Source organism: Phoca vitulina, unplaced genomic scaffold, assembly GCF_004348235.1.
Source record: "Phoca vitulina isolate PV1807 unplaced genomic scaffold, GSC_HSeal_1.0 scaffold2, whole genome shotgun sequence".
In the NCBI taxonomy this organism is placed as follows: Eukaryota; Metazoa; Chordata; class Mammalia; order Carnivora; family Phocidae; genus Phoca; species Phoca vitulina.
This window is the reverse complement of record NW_022589705.1, coordinates 74,586,249-74,609,163: the sequence shown is the minus strand read 5'-3', so window position 1 is coordinate 74,609,163 and position 22,915 is coordinate 74,586,249. Positions and strand designations below refer to the sequence as shown.

The following is a 22,915-nucleotide window of genomic DNA, read 5'->3' as shown; positions in this document are numbered from 1 at the left end:
GCATTACCTTGATCCCAAAACCAGACAAAGACCCCATCAAAAAGGAGAATTACAGACCAATATCCCTGATGAAAATGGATGCAAAAATTCTCACCAAAATACTAACCAATAGGATCCAACAGTACACATTAAAAGGATTATTCACCACGACCAAGTGGGATTTATTCCTGGGCTGCAAGGTTGGTTCAACATCCTCAAATCAATCAATGTGATACAATACATTAATAAAAGAAAGAACAAGAACCATATGATACTCCCAATAGACGAAGAAAAAGCATTTGACAAAGTACAGCATCCTTTCTTGATTAAAACTCTTCACAGTGTAGGGAATAGAGGGTACATACCTCAATATCATAAAAGTCATCTATGAAAAACCCACAGCGAATATCATTCTCAATGGGGGAAAAACTGAGAGCTTTCCCCCTAAGGTCAGGAACACGGCAGGGATGTCCACTATCACCACTGCTACTCAACATAGTACTAGAAGTCCTAGCCTCAGCAATCAGACAACAAAAAGAAATAAAAGGCATCTGAATTGGCAAAGAAGAAGTCAAACTCTCACTCTTTGCAGATGATATGATACTTTATGTGGAGAACCCAAAAGACTCCATCCCCAAACTGCTAGAACTCATACAGGAATTCAGTAAAGTGGCAGGATATAAAATCAATGCACAGAAATCAGATGCATTTCTATACACCGAGACAGAAGAAAGCGAAATTAAGGAGTTGATCCCATTTACAATTGCACCTAAAACCATCAGATACCTAGGAATAAATCTAACCAAGGAGGCTAAGAATTTGTACTCAGAAAACTATAGAACATTCATGAAAGAAATTGAGGAAGACACAAAGAAATGGAAAACGTTCCATGCTCATGGACTGGAAGAAAAAATACTGTGAAGATGTCTATGCTACCTAGAGCAAGCTACACATTCAATGCAATCCCCATCAAAATACCATCAACCTTTTTCAAAGAAATGGAACAAATAATCCTAAAATTTGTACGGAACCAGAAAAGACCGCGAATAGCCAGAGGAATGTTGAAAAAGAAAAGCAAAGCTGGTGGCATCACAATTCCGGACTTCCAGCTCTATTACAAAGCTGTCATCATCAAGACAGTATGGTACTGGCACAAAAACAGACACATAGATCAATGGAACAGAATAGAGAGCCCAGAAATGGACCCTCAACTCTGTGGTCAACTAATCTTTGACAAAGCAGGAAAGAATGTCCAATGGAAAAAAGACAGTCTCTTCAACAAATGGTGTTGGGAAAATTGGACAGCCACATGCAGAAGAATGAAACTGGACCATTTCCTTACACCACACACAAAAATAGACTCAAAATGGATGAAAGACCTAAATGTGAGAGAGGAATCCATCAAAATCCCTGAGGAGAACACAGGCAGCAACCTCTTCCACCTCAGCTGCAGCAATTTTCTTCCTAGACACATCTCCAAAAGCAAGGGAAGGAAGGGCAAAAATGAACTATTGGGACTTCATCAAGATAAAAAGCTTTTGTACAGCAAAGAAACAGTCAACAAAACCAAAGATAACCGACAGAATGGGAGAAGATATTTGCAAATGACATATCAGATAAAGGGCTAGTATCCCAAATCTATAAAGAACTTATCAAACTCAACACCCAAAGAACAAAGAATCCAATCAAGAAATGGGCAGAAGACATGAACAGACATTCCTGCAAAGAAGACATCCAAATGGCCAACAGACACATGAAAAAGTGCTCAGCATCACTTGGCATCAGGGAAATCCAAATCAAAACCTCAATGAGATACCACCTCACACCAGTCAGAATGGCTAAAATTAACAAGTCAGGAAACGAAAGATGTTGGCGAGGATGCGGAGAAAGGGGAACCCTCCTACACTGTTGGTGAGAATGCAAGCTGGTGCAGCCACTCTGGAAAACAGTATGGAGGTTCCTCAAAAAGTTGAAAATAGAGCTACCCTATGACCCAGCAATTGCACTTTTGGGTATTTACCCCAAAGATACAAATGTAGGGATCCGAAGGGGCACCACACCTCAATGTTTATAGCAGCAATGTCTACAATAGCCAAACTATGGAAAGAGCCTAGATGTCCATCAACAGATGAATGGATAAAGAAGATGTGGTGTATATATATAATGGAATAGTATGCAGCCATCAAAAAATGAAATCTTGCCATTTGCAACGAAATGGATGTAACTAGAGGGTATTATGCTAAGCAAAATAAGTCAATCAGAGAAAGACAATTATATGATCTCACTGATATGAGGAATTTGAGAAACAAGACAGAGGATCATAGGAGAAGGGAGGGGAAAATGAAACAAGACGAAACCAGAGAGGGAGACAAACCATAAGAGACTCTTAATCTCAGGAAACAAACTGAGGGTTGCTGGAGTGGAGGGGGGTGGGAGGGATGGGGTGGCTGGGTGATGGACATTGGGGAGGGTATGTGCTATGGGGAGCGCTGTGAATTGTGTAAGCCTGATGAATTACAGACCTGTATCCCTGAAACAAATAATACATTATATGCTAAAAAAAATAATAATAATAAAAGACTCCCTCTCCCTGGGATGCCTGGGTGGCTCAGTCAGTTAAGTGTCTGCCTTTGGCTCAGGTCACGATCCCAGGGTCCTGGGATCGAGTCCCACATCGGGCTCCTTGCTCTTGCTCACTCACTCTCTGACAATATATAAATAAATAAAATCTTAAAAAAAAAAAGACTCCCTCTCCCTCTGCCACCCCCCTCCGTGTGTGCTCTCTCAGATAAGTATCTTTTTTAAAAAAAGTATATACATGAAAATTAAGTTTTCCATCCTCCTATCCTCTATCCAGACTCAACCTTGAACATAACCACTGTCCCCAGTTTCTTATGCATCCTTCTAGAAATGGTCCCTGTAATTAAGTAAGTTGCTTCTGACTACAAATTGGCAGCATATTATCAGGGAGGTTCTAGTACCATGCACTGTACTTATAGCAAGCTATCATAGAGGTATATTTACATAACTTTGTATAAAGCTGCCCTAGTAGCAGCTTTATACATTGAATGTACTGTAGGTAATCTGAAGAGTCTTTGCTGCTGAATAGTGAATGTTAAAAATATTTGCTATTAACAGGGGCGCCTGGGTGGCTCAGTCGGTTAAGCGGCTGCCTTCGGCTCAGGTCATGATCCTGGGGTCTTGGGATGGAGCCCCACGTCCGGCTCCCTGCTCAGCAGAGAGTCTGCTTCTCCCTCTCCCTATGCCTGCCACTCTGTCTACTTGTGCTCTCTATCTCTCTGTCAAATAAATAAATAAAATCTTAAAAAAAAAAATATTTGCTATTACAAACAATGCTATAATAAATACCCCTACATATAAATTAATCCTACATGTGCTAGTATATTTATAGAATAAGGTGGTATAAGTGTGGTTTGGTGGGTCAGAAGATTTTAATTATGATGGTACAGCCAAATTGCTTTTCACAGAAGCATATTATATTAAATTATATGACCTTCAGCAATATATGTGAGCCTGTTTCTCAACACTCTAGTTAACATAGTACTATGAAACTTTTTGCTATTTCTCAATAAATGAAAAATTACCTAACAGTAGTGGGGTTAGGCATTTTGCATGTTTAAGCATTATTAGTTTTTCCTCTTCTGTGAACTATCTACTCCTGTCTTGTGCCGTTTTCCTTTAGCTTTTAAAAAATTTCTATGCATATTTTTTGAATGAGCACTGTAACACATGACATAAAATTCAAAGATTTAAACATTGTAAACAATAAAAAATAATTCCCCCTCTTAAAATTCTGCCTCGGTCATTCGGTTCTCCTCAGAGGCAACCATTATTATCTATTTACTGGCTGCCTTCCAGAGCTTTCTATACATATGTACAGGCATGTGGTTTGTGTGTGTGTATTTAAAATACAAATGGCAGTATGTTATACCATTTTGTCTTTTTCATTTATTATATATGAGACTGCTCTATGTCTGTACAGATATAGCTACCACATTCTTTTTAAGCACATAGTATTCTACTGTATGGATATAGCATATTTATTTTAACTACAGTTCCCAAAGAGCTGCTGCATATGCTTGTGAAGGGAACTCCACTTACCAGGCCACGTGACTAAGTATGAGCTAGGAGAAGGGTATATTTCAGGCCCTACCCATGCAGGCTTTTTTTTTTTTCTAGTTCACACAGTAACTCAGGATGAACTCACAGTGGCTCTGAATACTGATGAAACAATTTGGTTGTTTTCAAGCCTTTGCTACTGCAAACAATGCTGCAATCATCCCTGTCTATACTTCATTTTATAAATATGTGAAATGTATCTGAAGGATAAATTCCTAAAAATGGAATTCCTTGGTAATATGGTATTTACATTTTAAATTTTAACAAGTTTTACTAAATTGCTCTCTGTAGCAATTTTACCAACTGCTATTGACAATATGTAAAAATGCCTTAACAGTGTTATCCATCATATTTCTTTGCCAATCTGATAAAACTGTAGTTCTAACTGGCATTTCTCTAATTTTGAAGTTGAATATCTTTGCATATGTTTAAGAACAATTTTTATTTCATAGTCTGTAAACTGAAGGATCACAGTTTTGCCCATTTTCCTAATGGGTGCTGGGTTTTCTTATTGATTCGTAGAAGCTCTTCACATATGAAAAAAACCAACCTTTTATGACATGAATTGCAATCTTATCATTTTTTTCATGTCTTTTGACTTTGAAATGTAGCTGAATTTCCCTAACAAATCTTTTATGGCTTCTGGGTTATGTGACATATTTAGAAAGACTCCCCACTTCTGCATTTAAATTCTTTCCTGTATTTTTTCCTACTACTTTATTATTTTATTATATTTAAATGTCTTCTCCATCTGGACTTCCTTTTGGTGTAACTTGTAAGGTAGAAATCCAACTGCATTTTCTTCCATATGTATACTCAATTGTTACAACACTATTTACTGAATAATCTAAATCTCCTACTGATCTGAATGCCATATCTATTATTTCTAAATTTGCATATATATTTAGGTCTATTTCTGGACTTCTTTTTTTTTTTAAGATTTTATTTATTTATTTATTTACTTGACAGAGAGAGCAAGCACAAGCAGGGGGAGTGACAGGCAGAGGGGGAGAGAAAAGCAGACTCCCCTTGGAGCAGGTAGCCTGATGTAGGGCTCGATCCCAGGATCCTGGGATCATGATCTGAGCCGAAGACAGACGCTCAACCAACTGAGTTACCCAGGCACCCCTGGACTTCTTTTCTATTGAGTTGTCTGTCTATTCATGGCTTTAGTATCAGTTGTTTTAACTACCTAGCTTTATAAAATTTAGAGTTTTAACATAATTTCAGAAACTAGCTCTTCCCCCTTCTTTATCCTTCTTTTTCAGAATTTCATTGAAGGTTTTTAAGCAGTGGAGTGACACAATCTGATTTAAGATCATTCTGCTAACAATGTGGAGAAAAAAATGCGAAGGGCAAGAATGGAAGCAGGAAGACAGGTAGGTAGTCACTGCAATGAACCAGAGAAAAGATGATGGTGGCTCAAAGGAGGTAGCAATTGTAGTGGTAAGAAGTAAGGAACACTAGAGAGGAAGTCTGAGGGAAAATAAAAGTGTTCTGATTTAGACATATTATTTGAGATGGGTATTAATCATCTAAGTGTATATGTCAAGTAGGCAGTTGGATACATGAATCTGGAGCTCAGAGGTCATGGCAAGAGAAATAAATCTGGGAATAAGCCACCATCTAGGTGGTGTTTAAAACCACAGGACGGTACTGAGTCCCTGAGAATAATGTAGATTGAGAAAAAGGACAAGTATTCTGACCTGGAAGCTGAAGAAGGTATTTCAACTGTATCAAATGTTACTGAAAGGATGGGTAAAATAAGAACTGAAAACTGACCACTGGATTTGCAAAGGCTAGTGGCAACCTTGACAAGAGCGGTTTCAGTGGAATGGTGCAGACAAAGCCTGACTTAAGTGAGCTAAGGAAAGATAACAGATAAGGGAATTGAGGCAGAAAGCAGAGGCCACCCTTAGAGGAGTTTTTCTAAAATGGAGAGCAGAGAAATAGGACAATAGCTAGAGGGCTATGCTGTTAAAGGATTTTTTTTAATAGATATTAAGTATTACTGCATGTTTTTGTATCAGTGAAAATGAGTAGAAAGAGGTGGGGGCAAATCCAGAGTATATAAAGAAATTCTATAAATCAATAAGGAAAAAAATTCAACACAAAAATGGGGAAAAATTAATAACAGGAAATTCAAAGAAAATTCAAATGTTCAAAAACATAGAAATATAAGCAAACATGCTAGTAATTAGTGACCTGCAAAGTAAGACAATAAGATTACTAAACAGATTGACAAAAAAAAAGTTTAAATCTGACAACATTAAATGATAGTGAGGCTGTGGGAAATGAGTACAATCATAAACTGCTGGTGGGAACAAAAACTGAAATAACCATTTTAAAAAAACTAAAAATGCAAATACTCTTTGACTCCAAAATTCCACTCTTTCATACCTACACTAGACAAACACCTGCACACATGCACATGGAGACATATGCAACGATGTTCACTGTAGCAGAGATTTTGTAAGTTAAAAATTGAAGCAACCTAAGGTTCATCAATAAGTCAATGGATAAACAAAATGTGTTACTTCCACAAAATATTATACAGCAGTCAATAAACTAATAAACAAATTCAATAAAGTCACAGGATACAAAATTAACATACAGAAATCAATTGCATTTCTGTACACTAATAATGAGCTATTAGAAAGAGAAAATTAAAAAACAATCCCACTTACAATTACATCAAAAAGAATAAAATACTGGGAATAAATTTAATCAAAGAGATAAAAGATCTGTACCCTGAAAACTGTAAGACACTGATGAAAGAAACTGAAGAAGATACAAATAAATGGAAAGCTATACCATGCTCATGGATTGGAAGAACTAATATTGTTAAAACACCCATACTACCCAAAGCAATCTACAGAGTCAATGCAACTCCCATCAAATACCAACATTTCTCACAGAACTAGAACAAAGAATCCTAAAATTTGTATGAAACCACAAAGACTTCAACTAGCCAAAGCAAGCTTGAGAAAGAAGAACAAAGCTGAAGATATCACGCTCCCTGATTTCAAACTACACTACAAAGCTATAGTAACCAAAACAGTATGGTACTGGCATGAAAACAGACACATAGATCAATGGAATAGAACAGAGAACCCAGAAATAAACCCGCCCATATATGGTCAATCAATCTACACCAAAGGAGACACACTATAGTGTGTAAAAGACAATGTCTTCAATAAATAGTGTTGGGGAAAACCCAGCAACTACATGCACAAGAAGAAACTAGGGATGCCTGAGTGGCTCAGTTGATTAAGCGTCTGACTCTTGATCTCAGCTCAGGTCTTGATCTCAGGGTTGTGAGTTCAAGCCCCACATCAGGCTCCATGTTGGGTGAGGAGCCTACTTTAAAAAAGAAAAAAAAAAAGAATGAAACTGGACCACTATTTTACACCACATAGAAAAATAAATATGAAATGGATTAAAGACTTGAATGAAAGAGCTGAAGCCATAAAATCCTAGAAGAAAACATAGGAAGTTAGCTACTTTAAAAGATTTTTATTTATTTATTTGAGAGAGAGCAGAAGCGAGGGGAGGAGCAGAGAGAGAGAATCTCTCAGACTCCTCACTCAACATGGAATCCAACAGAGGGCTCAATCTCAAGACCCTGAAATCACAACCTGAGCCAAAACCAAGATTTGGACACTCAACTGACTGAGCCACCCAGGCACCCCAGGAAGTTAGCTATTTGACATCAGTATTAGCAACATTTTTTTGGCAAGAGCAGCAAAAGCTAAAATAAACAAACAGAATTACATCAAACTAAAAAGCAAGGAAATGATCAACAAAATGAAAAGGCAATCTACTGAAAAGGAGAAAATATTTGCAAATCATGCATCTGATAAGGGATTAAATACCAAAATATAGGAAGAACTTACACAACTTAATATCAAAAAAATAAACAACCCAATTAAAAAATGGGCAGAGGACTTCAATAAGCATTTTTCCAAAGAAGACATACAGATGGTCAACAGACACATGAAAAGATGATCACCATCACTCATCATCAGGGAAGGACAAATCAAAACCACAATGATATATCACCTCAAACCTGTCAGATTAGATATTATAAAAAAGACAAAAAATTACAAGTGTTGGCAAGGATGTAGGAAAAAACCCCTGTGCACTTCTTTTTTTAAGATTTTATTTATTTATTTGACAGAGAGAGACACAGCATGAGAGGGAACACAAGTAGGGGAAGTGGGAGAGGGAGAAGCAGGCTTCTCGCTGCGCAGGGAGCCCGATGCGGGGCTTGATCCCAGGACGCGGGGCTCAATCCCAGGACCCTGGGATCATGACCTGAGCCAAAGGCAGATGCTTAACCACTGAGCCACCCAGGGGCCCCCCTCATGCACTTTTGGTGAGAATGTATATTGGTGCAGCAACTGTGGAAAACAGTATAGAGTTTCCTCAAAAAATTAAAAATAAAACTACCATATGATCCAGCAATTCCACTTCTGGGAATTTATCCAAAGAAAACCAAAACACCAAAGTAAAGAGATACATGCACCCCAAAGTTCACTGCAGCATTATTTACAATAGCCAATAGCCAAGATATGGAAACAACCTAAGTGTTCATTGATAGATGGATGGATAAAGAAGATGTGATAAACACACACACACACACACACACACAAAGAGGAATATAACTCAGCGGTAACAAAGAATGAAATCTTGCCATTTGCAACAACATAGATGGACCTAGAGGGTATTATGCAAAGTGAAATAAGTCAGAGAAAGACAAATAAGTCAAACAGAGAAAGATAAACATCATAGAATTTCACTTGTATGTAAATCTAAAGTTATTTAAATAGTCTTAAATTTCAGGGAGAGGTGAGATACAGTAAAGTACAAAGAAGAAAATCTGCAAATGTCAGTAAATTTTCTATAAAGACCTAGGTAGTAAATGTTTTAGACTTTGCAGGCCATACAGACTCTGTTGCAACCCCTCATCTCTGCTATTGTAGTGCAGAAGCAGCCACAGGCAATCCATAAATGAGTGAGTGGCTGTGTTCCAATAAAATTATATTTACAGAAACAGGTGGTGGGCTGGACTTGGTCCACTCCATACTTTGCCAGATCCTGCTCTACTGTATTCCCACCACTGAGAATTAACCATTGTTAGATTGGGCTTATTTGCCTAGTTTTTTTTCCTATTTTCCTAAACTGAAAATATTAATCAGAGCTATTCTATAACACAGGTTAAATGACTGGTGAATTATAGAAGTACTCCACATAGGGAAAAATATAGGGCAGTCATACTTAATATGAGAGATGTATGCCTGAAAACCCTGAATAATTCAAAACTAACTGTCCCATACATATAGAGGAGGAATGCATTCTCAGAATACATAAATCTACAACCAATATAGAATGCTTTTTTTTTTAAAGATTTCATTTATTTACCTGAGAGAGAGAGTATACATGAGCGGTGGGGAGGGGCAGAGGGAGAGGGACAAACAGACTCCCCGCCAAGCAGGGAACCCCAGAGGGGGCTCGATCCCAGGCACCTGGGTGGCTCAGTTGGTTGAGCGTCTGCCTTCGACTCAGGTCATGATCCCAGGGTCCTAGGATCGAGCCCTACATCAGGCTCCCTGCTCCATGGGAAGCCTGCTTCTACCTCTCCCACTCCCCCTGCTTGTGTTCCCTCTCTTGCTGTGTCTCTCTCTGTCAAATAAATAAATAATAATTTTAAAAATCTTTAAAAAAAAAAGTATCAAATTAGGAGAAGCCTTCTCTCCACATCATGGGGAAGGCTAGTCTGAGTCCTTGAAAGACTTCTGCTAACGAATGGATCTAATGTAGCTGGTTCTTTAATTTTTTTTCCACTGAAGATTTTTTTTTTTCACTGAAGGTTTCTTGATATGCAGACACACTGTCCGTTTTTCACCTTGCCACCATGAAACAGCAATCCACATTTGGATCATTTCCTTTAATAATAGCAATTGTTGCTGGAATATGGTCAAAAGCATATGCCAGTTACTTCACTGTTGGCTGTTGTGCTGAAGGCCCAGGCTAACTGCTGGGGCCCTGTTTTTCTAATTCTAGCAAGTCTTCCTTTATTAATCCATGGAGAACAACCCAAGCAAAATGTCAACATCCCCTTCACCAACCTTGTACAAATTCACCTTCTTTACCACTTTCACAGATTCTTTATTAGGTGTGAGGCTGTCTTCCAAGTTAAAGCCTCTTTAGATTATGGTAAAACTGAAATGTTTTTGATAGCTTCAGTTAGCAGTTATAGCTTCTTACAACCTTGGTAGGCTTTAAAATTGGAAAGCCAGCCATGTAAACTTTTTGTCTCACTTTCCCTTCCTTTCAAATCATCAAAACACTTCAAGCTTTAGCACAGGCGATGGCTTGGTCTTAGGGGCACATTATGGCAGCACTGATCTTGCAGCTGTGTTGCCAGGATTTTTTCCCATTTATTCCATTATTTTTTCCTGGTTATAAGATATTTTCATGCGAACTAAATAATGTGCCTTCTTTAATGCTGCTTTTGTTTTTTTGAGCATTATCTCTAATATTCTGCAGGTTTCACTCTCCTAAATGAACAGCACGGGGGTTCACAGCCGAGGCCTGGCCTTCATCACAGAGCTTTATAATATCTAATTTCTGTTCCAAAGATATTGAATTTGGGGCACACTTTTCAGCACTAGCACACACTACTTAATGAATCTGAATGATAATGTTACATGATATATAAAAATATTTTTAATTGTACCAAAAGCAAATGCTAAGAGAACAGCCAAAACAGTCACCAAAAACATCAACCCAAGATCTGATACATTAGGTTCATACGATATTGATAAAGGATGATGGGAATTTTGTTTCCTGCTAACACAAGACACAGACACCGACAGTTTGCAATCCTTTCGGCCTGCCAGATTTGAAATTATGCATTTCTTCAAAATATTTTTTTTAATTTTGGAAAGTTTCACAATATTTCAAATTTGAGACATAAAGTGGGAATTTAAATGTATTTTTACTTTGCACTATTTTCAGCCTCACATAATTTGAAGATGCACAAAACAACACTACACTGAACTTTTTCAAGAGACTTTCTCTCTTTCTCTTTCTTTCTTTAAGTAGGCCCCACACCCAGCATGGAGCCCAACACAGGGCTTGAACCCTGAGATCAAGACCTGAGCTGAAATCAAAAGTCAGACTCTTTAACTGACTGAGCCACCCAGGTGCCCCTCAAGAGACTTTCTAGTCTTAAAGAAAAATACTTGAATGTAGTAACCAGATGGAATTAACAAGTATTTAAAGAAATTAAGGAGACAGAACACAATGAAATAAATCAGAAACGCATTCTTATTAATGATGTAACTTTAAAATCTCAAAACAAAATTAGTACATAATAGATTATTACTCTTTTTTTAAAGACTAACCTGCAAACAGAAATATATTCAGGTACATATTAAAATGCTACATCCAAAATGAAAATAAACACAAGTGGCACTATGAGGAAAAATATTAACAATAAAACTTACATCTTCAATGATCTTTGCTGCGTCTTTAGTAACTGCACCTGTAATAGATTAAAACATACATTATCCCCAGAATATACATATGTAAACACTGAGACCAAGAAATTACTTTCCTCTTACTAAGGTGGGCCAGAGTCTAGTCCAGGATTTCACAAAAAATGGTCCAAGGAAACTGGGCGTCAATATCACCTGGGGTGCTTGGTAAAGGTAAAGATTCTTGGGCCTCAATCTTATCCAGCTGTATTACAATCTCCAGTGATAAAGGCAAGTATATTAAAATCACTTAGGTTCTTAAAAAAATAAACTATACATGCCACTTCCTTCCCCACCCAGGCCAACCTACTTGCTCCCCACTTCCCTCTGAGAAAAAGGGGCATGTTTCCTTATATAAATATAAATGTAAATATTAGCAACAAGAGCTACTTAGACTAGACAGCACTCACCTCTACAGTCCAACCAAATGCCTTTATATCAAGTCATACCTTTTAAAACACTGTTAGTGTTCCCTGTAGGCTGGGTAGGAGATATTTTTGCCAATGACACCACACTGGTTATAACTGGCGTTGTATTTTTCCTTGAAGGGAGCTCCACTGAAGCAGTTTGCGCCTTATAAATATTTACTGATTAAAATAAAAAGGTAAGACCTAGTATAAACAAAAAGGTTACACACAAAATAAACCCTGTTTAACAACTAAGTTTTCAAGGAGCAGGGCAAATATCTAACTCTGTATAAAGAGTGATTCTGGTCAATTAACATTCGATAGGACTTAAAGACAGGCTGATTCTCTAAAATTATAAACTTCAAATGCTACTTAACAGGTAAAAATATAGGTATTAGCTTCAGAATCAACTGGGCTTTTCTATTAGTGAATATTAAAACTCCTCCACCTAAGCTTGCTTCCAATAAAAATTTAACATGATAATTTTTATAAATAAGTTGGTGAGGCACCTGTCCATCCACTGGTTTTTTGCCAACCCATATTATAAAATGAAAATTCTACCACTGACCTGACTGGTCTTAGGGAATAGATGATGACATAAAAGATTGGCACGTGGCATATGTGATTAAGGTGATGATCAATAATACTGCAAAAGGTAGACAAGGGCCAGACTGTAAGGACAAAGCACATGGGTTCTGTCAATTCAACAGCACTCCAGGCTTTGATCAGAGAGCATAATACCAAATGTTTTGAACCTAACTCAGAGAAGTACTACTTCAAGGAACTACTATAAGAACATGCCACATATGTATCTATTCATCTGGATATTTTGACCATATTAGCTGTCCTACTTGCAAAATTATTTTATTCTTAGCCAACAAAACTTTGCTACCTATGAAGAACTGGTCTACTTTATTTTTTCTGATATAATTAATGTGTTGGTTTTTTTCCTTGGCTATAAGCAAGCTCTGGATCAAATCTTATGCCAGTCACAGAAACTATATTAACATACTATATCCTCTCCCTTTGTTTGCCCTGATTTTCTTTTTTTTTTCTAGTTTATTAACTGAATAACATATATCTCTTAGTGGAAGTTATTTATGTATAGATAAATTCAACCAAAAGCAATCAAATCTAACTTTCTGATAAAACTAGTGCTTATCATAACATTTATTGATTCCTTGGTGTGTTTGATTATGATAGCAAAAAGCATCAGGATTAACCTTCCCTGAAGGGCAAGCTTTAAGAATTCTTACAGGAAAATTTAAGGAAATCCACGCTATTTGAATCCAGTAAAATTTTGTTTTTATTACAACTGTCTGTGCTAATAGCATATCCTAGCACTGACATAAAGATCCTGTTAGCCAAGTTTAATTTTACCTTTATTTTGTGAAAGAGGGTCATTCATAATTTGCCGATGACAAAACTCCAAGACACAAAATAAGTTACAGAAATGCTTGATGTTTCCTCGCCATTTTATGGACTCACTTAGCTTACCCTGTCGTTTACAGCCATCGCACTTGGCCATCTGAGAAAGAAATGTAAGGCAGGATAGACTTAAAACCACAAAATAATGAAAAGATAACATTAGTCATAAAACCAGAAGGCACTAAGAAAACAGGATGTATAAGTCAGGTGTGATCACAAAATATAGGGTTTAAAATAATGTGGTTAAAAATAGATGTACTTAATTATTTGTTTCCACATAAATGCCCTCAATATATAGAATATAAAAATTGATCTCCCATCTTCAAAATTACTGATGAAGGAATTTAGAGGTAGGTTCTACTTTTAAGAGGTTAAGAAGCAGCATAATGTAGTAGAAAGAATATGGACTTTGGAGTTGTAAAGACACTGATTCATTCAAAAAATATTTAATCAGGTATCCTTTGTCTTGAGCACTGAGATAGTTTCCTGGTCATATAGTTGTGATAAAGACATACTTCTCCATGAAGAAGATTATATTTTAGGGGGTAGGTAGGCAAAAAAACCAGATGGTTTCACTCAAGTATTATAGGTGCTGTCTAGCTATCACCTACCAGCTTCTTGAAGGTTATATTACGTATCTTCCTTGGATCTTGCTCTTTTACCTTATTTATAAACTGGTAGTAATATACCTACTTCCAAGGATCATAGTGAGGATTAAATAAAACAACACTTATGAAACACTAGGTGTGTATTAGTGGTTCAATTAATTGTAGCTTTCACAGTTAGCCTTTCAAAAAAGTAATTTTTTTAAAAGGTAGTGGGTAAGGATGTCAGTCATAGTCATTTGACTTATTAAGTGAGAACAAGGTCTGACTTCTAATTCATCACAGCAACCTTCTGAATGAGAGAGCCACTTAACATAACATAACTACGTAAGGTTCTAACTTAAGAGAACTCAGTTATAAATAAGGTCAATATGCCTCAAGAGGAAGCAAAATAGGGCGCCTGGGTGGCTCAGTCGGTTAAGCGACTGCCTTCGGCTCAGGTCATGATCCTAGAGTCCCGGGATCGAGTCTCGCATCGGGCTCCCTGCTCAGCGGGGAGTCTGCTTCTCCCTCTGATCCTCCTCCCTCTCACACTCTCTGTCTCTCATTCTCTCTCTCTCAAATAAATAAATAAAATCTAAAAAAAAAAAAAAAAAGAGAGAGAAAGCAAAATATAAAAATAAAAGGAATATATGTCCAAACAACAACAAAGTCTTCAGAAATCCTATACTCTTTACCCCCAAAATTTCATATTTATATTCAGTTGAATTTTGCTTTAGGAGCCCATAATTTATTTTAACCCAGTTCTAAACAGTAAATTTTACTTCACATGATCCAAACATATTTTAAGAAAATAATTTCTACTAACTTCAGAAAGCCAAAAAGGTATGTTACATTTACCTGATAAAACAAAACTGTAAATTTGGACATGCAATCTTCACAACAAAACTCTTCTAACTTGCCCTCCAGTCGATTTTCTACCAAATTAGGGGATGTCTGTGAGCAATAACTGCACATCTTACAGTAATTTCCCCATCGTTCTCCAAAGTCACGGGCAGAGAGGAATTTGCAAACTGAGAACCAGAAGGGATGAAAGGAAGAAACATCAAACTTATATTAACCTGAAGGAGATAAAATGAGTTTCCACAGTCTCAGGTACCAGCTAAGCTAATTTCTACATACTTGACACAATTATTTGCTTCTAGGATAGGAGCAAGGATAGTCTCTATATTCACAAAACAAACTCGTATCACCTTTTACATATACTCTAAATATTAGGCCATCTATATTCAGAAACATCAGAGATATAAAAGTTTCTTAAGCCAAGAAGCAGTAATTGCTTAAGTACCCTCTTTACAAGTGGGTGCAAGAACAGAAAGATCTCTCAAGTCATTGCTAAACTTATGAAGAGATTTTTTACACTCTATACTAATATCATTGACCTAATTATCTTTCAAAAGACTTTTTTGAGCTTTAAAGCAATTTATTTAAGATTACTGTAATTTAAAACATCACCACAAGCCAATCATGATCACAAATATATTACAATATTTAAAATCTTTTTCAGGGCGCCTGGGTGGCGCAGTCAGTTGAGCATCCAACTCTTGGTTTCAGCTCAGGTCGTGCTCTCAGGGTCATGGAATCGAGACCCACATCAGGCTCTGTGCCCAGCGTGCAGTCTGCTTAAGACTCTCTTTTCCTCTGCCCCTCCCTGCCGTGTGCTTTCTCTAAAATAAATAAATCTTTAAAAAAATTTTTTTCAAGTTTTTCTTTATTGAGATTATTGTTAACATTTAGAAGTATAAACTTTAAAGTGACTTAAGTATAAAAACAGTGAATTAAGCATCAACTCAAGAAAAATCCTCAAATTATACCTCATAAAACAAAATTACTTGAAAATTATAGATTAATGGCTCAACTCAGTGTGAATTACTTTATAACAACAACATGCTCTGTGGATAAAACTGAACTGGCTTGCTTTCTTTACCTTCACTACAGAATGGCTTATCAACCCCTGAGAATCGGACAGTCTCCTTTATAATTTTCTGCAATTTACAGTAGTCACACATTGCCATAACTTTATGTTTCTTTTTGTATTCATCAGAGCAAGTCTTGCCACAAAACAGAAACATTTTACCCTGCAGAGAGAAAAAAAAAAAATAGTCATTAAGACCTAATTAAACAGTTGCTTTATCTTTAAGAAATCATTCTCCTCATTTCAAAGCAAATTAAGTGACTGTCGAAGATGAAAAGACAAATGCTTCTGATGGATACATTTATATTCCATCCCTTTCATGATTTCTCTTTACCTTGTAGAAAAGGAGTTCTGGTTTTGTGGCAAACAGATGGCTACAGTGTTGACACTTGAGTTTAACAAGTGTCTGAGCTACAGCAACTTGGGATGGGGCAGCAAGAGGCTGGAAAGCGGCTGTGGCAGAGGCAGAGCTGCTGATGGAGCCGGTGGGACCGGAACCGGAACCGGCAGAGGCGTTACCTCCCGTAGCTGACACTGCTGACCCAGACGGGAGGCTTACAACCACTTGGCCCTGAGATGGCGGTGCCGCGGAAGAGTTTGTTCCTTTGGGCTTGTTAAATACATTCTGGAAGAACACATATAAGGCAAAGATTTAGCAACTGAGAAGTAACATGACTTGGGTAATTTTCGTTTTCTTGTTTTAATAAATTAATGCCCCCACAAATATTTCCTTAACACTTTATAAAGTACTTCACAGGAAGAGTTTAAATGGCACACTTCCAGAATAGAAGGACTGAGAAATGCAACATTATAAGGTTAAGGACTGGAATTAGGGCTTCCCAGACACTTCTAATACAGGGCTCCAATAAACTAAAGCAGACCCCTTCTTTCCCTCAAAATACCCCTCCACTGGCACACCCATCACCAACTAGCCTCTGATGGCCATGAAGAGCATGGTGGCCACCAGTGGTCTCTTTTGCCCTGGTGCCAGGGACATTTTATCAGGCATCTTGCCATCCCAGAGGGTCACTAAACTCTACTTTCTCCATCTGTCTCAGAGAGTGAGGAACAAATGGGACAAGTAAATGGAGGCTTACAATTTCATGCCAGGAGTCATTACATTTGGCCCAGGATGAGAGGAAGGGACACATGAGGACTTATCTGAACCATATCTTAAGTTTCCATCCTTTTGAAAGGGAGAGAACCAAAGGCAAAAGTGGGAGGGAAGGGTAGTTTATGTAGGGACCCTGAATAGGGAAGACGGCACTGAGGCTCAATACCTGGCTGAGACATTTTGCAGAAATGACTTCGGGGACCAGAGTTGCACAGAATTTTTTTCTTTCTAACTTAAATTTAATCTTTTGTAAATATAGACCTTCAGCAGTTAACATATTGCCATAGACCAATGCCTAAAAGAACCTCAGGGATAAAATACTACCTTAGATCATACCTGGAAAGCCACCACACAACTGGAGCTGCAGAAGCTGTATATGGTTCCATTGGACATGGCTAGGTGATACTGAGGGATTGCTGAGGTTTTACAACTATGACATGAAACCTGGACACCTTGGTAAGAAAAAATAAAAACCAATGAATAAGCTACATAGATGAACAAATGATCCAAAAGTGTATTAGAAGGATTAAAAAATAGTAATATACAAAACTAAAATCAAGCAACTTTACAATAATCTCTGCTAACTGCAACTAATCGCAGTGAAGTCCTACTTACACAAAAATTTAGAACTTACAAGTGATTTTTTTTTTTTTTGGTCTTTCTTTTCACATAGAAACTACAAAATAAATACCTCAACCAAGAAAATCAGTGAAAAACTATTTTCACTTAAAAATGAGTTCTCGGAAACTAAATCTTGGGTCTCAGTTTAACCACATAGATAAATTCGGTTTGTAACAAAATGAAAGAAAAGCAGCTACACTGAATAGTTACTAAATCTATAAATTTATCGAATTTAAACATTACCTGAAGAAATAACTGTCTTAACTCTGTAAGCAGATAAGCAATTAATAGAGCAGAAAAGCTCAGTTTTTCCTGAGTCATTGGTAGTCTCAATCATTTCAGCTGAGGGCCTCAATGATTTCCCCAAGGCATATGGAGGAGTTTGGGCTGAATTCTATCAAGAAAATAAAATAACATTTAGATACCTAGCACAAACATATAAGTTGTATAAGAAAAGAAAAAAGAAAACCTACCTACAAAGACTGCCTTTGGCCGAAATATTTGAGCATGATTATGAGGCCACTCTATAGATTTTTCTCAAAGTTGGGATGTGGGAAAAATAAGTTCTTTCAGACAATAATAAAATGAAACTGAAGAAAATTAGTAACTACTCATGTATATTAACAACAAAACACATTAAAAGTAATTAATTTGGTATTTGTAATGCACTTTTTTCAGTACAAATAATCAAGGATGACCAGGTAATCCATGAACCAAAGGGCCATCCTCACCAGATCTTGGACATCAATCTAGAAGATCATCTACCACCTTTAAGGTTACTTAACCAGTAAGACTCTTTAGCAGGAGGAAACAGAGATGATGTTCAATGTATATTAAGAGATCTTACAGAACTACCTGTTTTTCAAGCTGAGTTCACAATAAAATCTGCCTGTAACTTTACTCATGTTTTAAGAAACAATAATAATAATGGCTACCATTTACATAAATTACCAATATTATTATTTATTCGGTGCTTGCCATGAGCTAGGCCCTATGCTAAATAACTTATATACTGTATCAAAGAATCCTTTCAACAACATAGTGAGATACTTTAAGAAATTATATTAACAAAAAGTTTAAATTAATTTTAATTCAATTAACAAATAAACAGAAAAGTGGGAGATCAAACATTTCATCTCACTCCAAAGTTCCAGACTAACCACTACCCTATACTGTCACTGACACAACATAAAGTCTCTAAATGAGAAGTTATATGGGGTAGGTATTTACCCCAAAGATACAAATGTAGTTATCCGAAGGGGCACCTGCACCCCAATGTTTATAGCAGCAATGTTCACAACAGCCAAACTATGGAAAGAGCCCAGATGTCCACTGACAGATGAATGGATAAAGAAGATGTGGTGTGTGTGTGTGTGTGTGTGTATATATATATATATATATATATATATATATAATGGAATACTACTCAGCCATCAAAATGAAATCTTGGGGCACCTGGGTGGCTCAGTCGTTAAGCGTCTGCCTTCGGCTCAAGTCATGATCCCAAGGTCCTGGGATCAAGTCCCACATCGGGCTCCTGACTCGGTGGAAAGCCTGCTTCTCCCTCTCCCACTCCCCCTGCTCATGTTCCTGCTCTCGCTATCTCTCTCTCTGTCAAATAAATAAATAAAATTAAAAAAAAAAAAAAAAGAAATCTTGCTATTTGCAACGACATGGATGGACCTAGAGAGTATTATGCTAAGTGAAATAAGTCAATCGGAGAAAGACAATTATTATATAATCTCACTCATACATGGAAGTTAAGAAACAAAACAGAGGATCACAGGGGAAGGGAGGGAAAAATAAAACAAGACAAAATCAGAGAGGGAAACAAACATAAGAGACTCTCAATCATAAGAAACAAACTGAGGGTTGGGGCGCTTGGGTGACTCAGTTGTTAAGCATCTGCCTTCAGCTCAGGTCATGATCCCAGAGTCCTGGGATCGAGCCCCACATCGGGCTCCCTGCTCTGTGGGAAGCCTGCTTCTCCCTCTCCCACTCCCCCTGCTTGTGTTCCCTCTCTCGCTGTATCTCTGGTCAAATAAATAAAATCTTAAAAAAAAAAAAAAAGAAACAAACTTGAGGGTTGCTGGAGGGGAGGTGGTTAGGGGAATGGGGTAACTGGGTGATGGACATTAAGGAGGGAACCTGATGTAATGAGCACTGGGTATTATATAAGACTGATAAATCACTGAACTCTACCTCTGAAACTATAATACACTATATGTTAATGAATTGAATTTAAATTAAAAAAAGAAGGGCCTCTGACCCTCCCCCCTCTCATGTGCTCGCTCTCTCTCATTCTCTCTCAAATAAGTAAGTAAAATCTTAAAAAAAAAAAAAGATTTTACTTATTTCAGAGAGACAGAGTATGTGCACAAGTTGGGGAGACAGGCCAAGGGAGAGGGAGAAGCAGATTCCCTGCCGAGCAGGGAGCCTGATGTGGGGCTCGATCCCAGAACCCTAAGATCATGACCTGAGCCAAAGGCAGACGCTTAACCAACTGAGCCACCCAGGTGCCCCAGAAAATATATTTTCTAAAAGGAAAAAGATATGCTTTAGATCCACTGATTTTTATCATCTATAACTGGTCATAGTTTATTTATATGGGGCTATCTTCACTTATCACTATATCACAAAATATTTCAGACTCCTCGCAAAACATGAAATTCCATTTGTGAATTCCTGACCACCTGTATCATCTCACTACCACAATCAACACTTACACCACCAGAATCTATCCCACTTTTCTGCAAGGGAACTCATACACCAAAATCAACTGATCTTGTTTATTTTGCATTTCATCCCTGCAGGGCCACCCTGGAAGGAGCGAGCCTAACTATGTGTGACAGACAGATCTTCATACCTGCTTATACGCTGTGACACTTGTTGAACTAAAAACCTTCTGGGACTGGCACGGGCCAGAGCTACTATAGCAGTAGCTTCCACAGTTCTCGCAACAGTTCATGGTGAGGTTGTTGGCGGAGTGAAATTTTGAAAAACAGGCATCACTACAAAGACCATGCACCACATTTTGATACTTAACTTCAAATCGAATCTAGGAAATAAAAACACATACACATCCAAAATCAGCAAAGCCAATCAAAAATCTCAGATCTTTGAGCAGAATCCCAAAAAAGGTACAACGTGACTTACATCAGCATTCTTCTGACACATACTGCACTTGGTTGAAATGCTATTGGTATATATGGTGACAACAGGCTTTTTCTTTAGCTCGTAAGAAGAAAGACATGATTGGCTGCAGAAATCTTTGCTAGGAGAAGAATTTTCAAATCGGGTTGTGATCACATCCTTTGGATTTAAAATGTCTCTAAAAATAAATAACAAAGGCAAAATGAAATGTGTACTTCATAACTGTAATTTCTTACACACTGTGAGCTAAAATAACTACATTTACTAAGGGCAGCTACTGCATAGGAGAAAACAGCTGGCCTGGGATAAGGCGTCTGCAACCCTGAGTTTGAGGACTAGTTCCGTTACTTAGCTGAGTGACAATGACTGAAGTAATTACTCTCAATTTTTTGTGTATAACATGGGTTTATGATACCTAATTTATGGATGTGTTGAGGGCAAATTATATTTAAAATATATCCAGCTAGATGTTCATGACAAAAACAGTGAGGCTTCCAGCTCCAACCAAGTTTCATCCACTGGAGCCAATGGAACAAGTAGCCATCCCAAAATTCCAGACCACAAAACACTTGTCCTCTTACTAGCCAGCAGCTGCCAAGAGTAGAAACATGAGTGAGACAAGGAATGACATGTTTTGGGTTTTTTTAATTGAAATGCAAGATTTGGGAAAGAGATGAACTACCAAAGATTAATATAAAAAATTAGCATGATATATAAAACTTAACTATAAATGAAGAGAGTAAGGGAACAAATAAAAGAGCTATTAAGGTTTAGTAGCAGAGGACAGATGGAATTAAGAATAAGACAGAAAGAACACAAATAATCGAGCCGTTCTGTAAAACTCAAGTTATTTTGTAAGACCTCATTGCTGTAATAAGCACTGACAGTAAAAACAAAGACTAAATATTGCCATTTTTCTGATCAGTGTAAAAAACTAAAGGAAATGGTCATTAGAAGCACTAGTAGAGGCCACAAAGAATATAATGACAATAATATTATATATAGTAATGTGTACTGAGTAATTAGTATGTACCAGACATTGTTCTCTTTATTCAAATTACCCAACTTAATTATCACAAAAATTCTGTGAGGTAGTATTATTATAGTTGCCCCTTTACAGATGAGGAGACCAAATCAGAAAGGTTAAATAGTTTGTCAAGGTCACACAGCTGGTAAGCAGTGAAGCCAGAATACAAACTCTAGGCAGTGTGATTCCACAGTCCATGGAGTTAATCATTCCACTATTCTGCCTCCCATCCTGTGCCTTTATTATACAGAACTGTTCCATGGTAAACTATCAAAGAATAACAATAACAACAAAGTACTGTGATTTTCCAAAACTCACCTAACCTTAAAAATAGGACAGTGAATCTTGGAAACCAAGTGGATATGCTTACACACGGATGAAGTTATTAATTTTGAAAAGTGATTTTTCTACTAAAAACAAAGCAATAAAGAATGTTATTTAATAATGTGAATCTGCCAGTGGTATAATATACACATATGTAAACCAATGAGAATGATTTTTTAATGGAAATCTGTGCACATAAATATAAATGTATTCTAAATCTTATGCATCCAAATGAAACTTATACCTTAACATTTATCTTAAAAAAAACCATACATCTTCCAAAAACATGGCTCCAACATTCTTCTAATTTCTTTTATTTACAAGAACTCTAAGAACAACTTTTCAGTGTTATAGTCAAATATCATGTTTAAGAGTATGACTCAGTTGAATTCGTCTACGATAGTCAACTGATAAAGGCATCAAGCAACTTTTGGCACTTTGCAAAAACCATGGTATAAAGATAGATTTGTCACCTAACTCGGTCTAAAGGAATGTTTCATAGGCTCTGAATGCAATGCCAAATCAAGAGATCAAAACAAAATTTTGAATAAGAGCAGCACTGTCGTAAAATGTCTCTGACAAGAGTGACTATTTTTAAGAGAATAATATGCATTTGGATGTATAAGTTGTGCTTTGTTCTTTAAAATTTAATTCATTT

At 37.1% G+C, this 22,915-nt stretch overlaps 1 protein-coding gene across 4 annotated transcripts in view; it reads right to left on the bottom strand.

The window, feature by feature from the left end:
• ZMYM6 (zinc finger MYM-type containing 6) overlaps window positions 1-22,915 on the bottom strand; it is a 42,709-nt gene that overhangs the window by 7,054 nt on the left and 12,740 nt on the right. For all 4 annotated transcript variants that reach the window (XM_032388157.1, XM_032388166.1, XM_032388173.1 and 1 more), the window contains 10 exons: window positions 20,910-21,084; window positions 20,620-20,811; window positions 17,997-18,147; window positions 17,469-17,584; window positions 16,353-16,643; window positions 16,031-16,181; window positions 14,944-15,116; window positions 13,451-13,598; window positions 12,113-12,250; window positions 11,634-11,671 (listed from right to left, as the gene is read on the bottom strand). In XM_032388157.1, coding sequence (XP_032244048.1) covers window positions 11,634-11,671; window positions 12,113-12,250; window positions 13,451-13,598; window positions 14,944-15,116; window positions 16,031-16,181; window positions 16,353-16,643; window positions 17,469-17,584; window positions 17,997-18,147; window positions 20,620-20,811; window positions 20,910-21,084 — 1,573 coding nt within the window. The remainder of the gene's footprint in view (window positions 1-11,633; window positions 11,672-12,112; window positions 12,251-13,450; window positions 13,599-14,943; window positions 15,117-16,030; window positions 16,182-16,352; window positions 16,644-17,468; window positions 17,585-17,996; window positions 18,148-20,619; window positions 20,812-20,909; window positions 21,085-22,915) is intronic.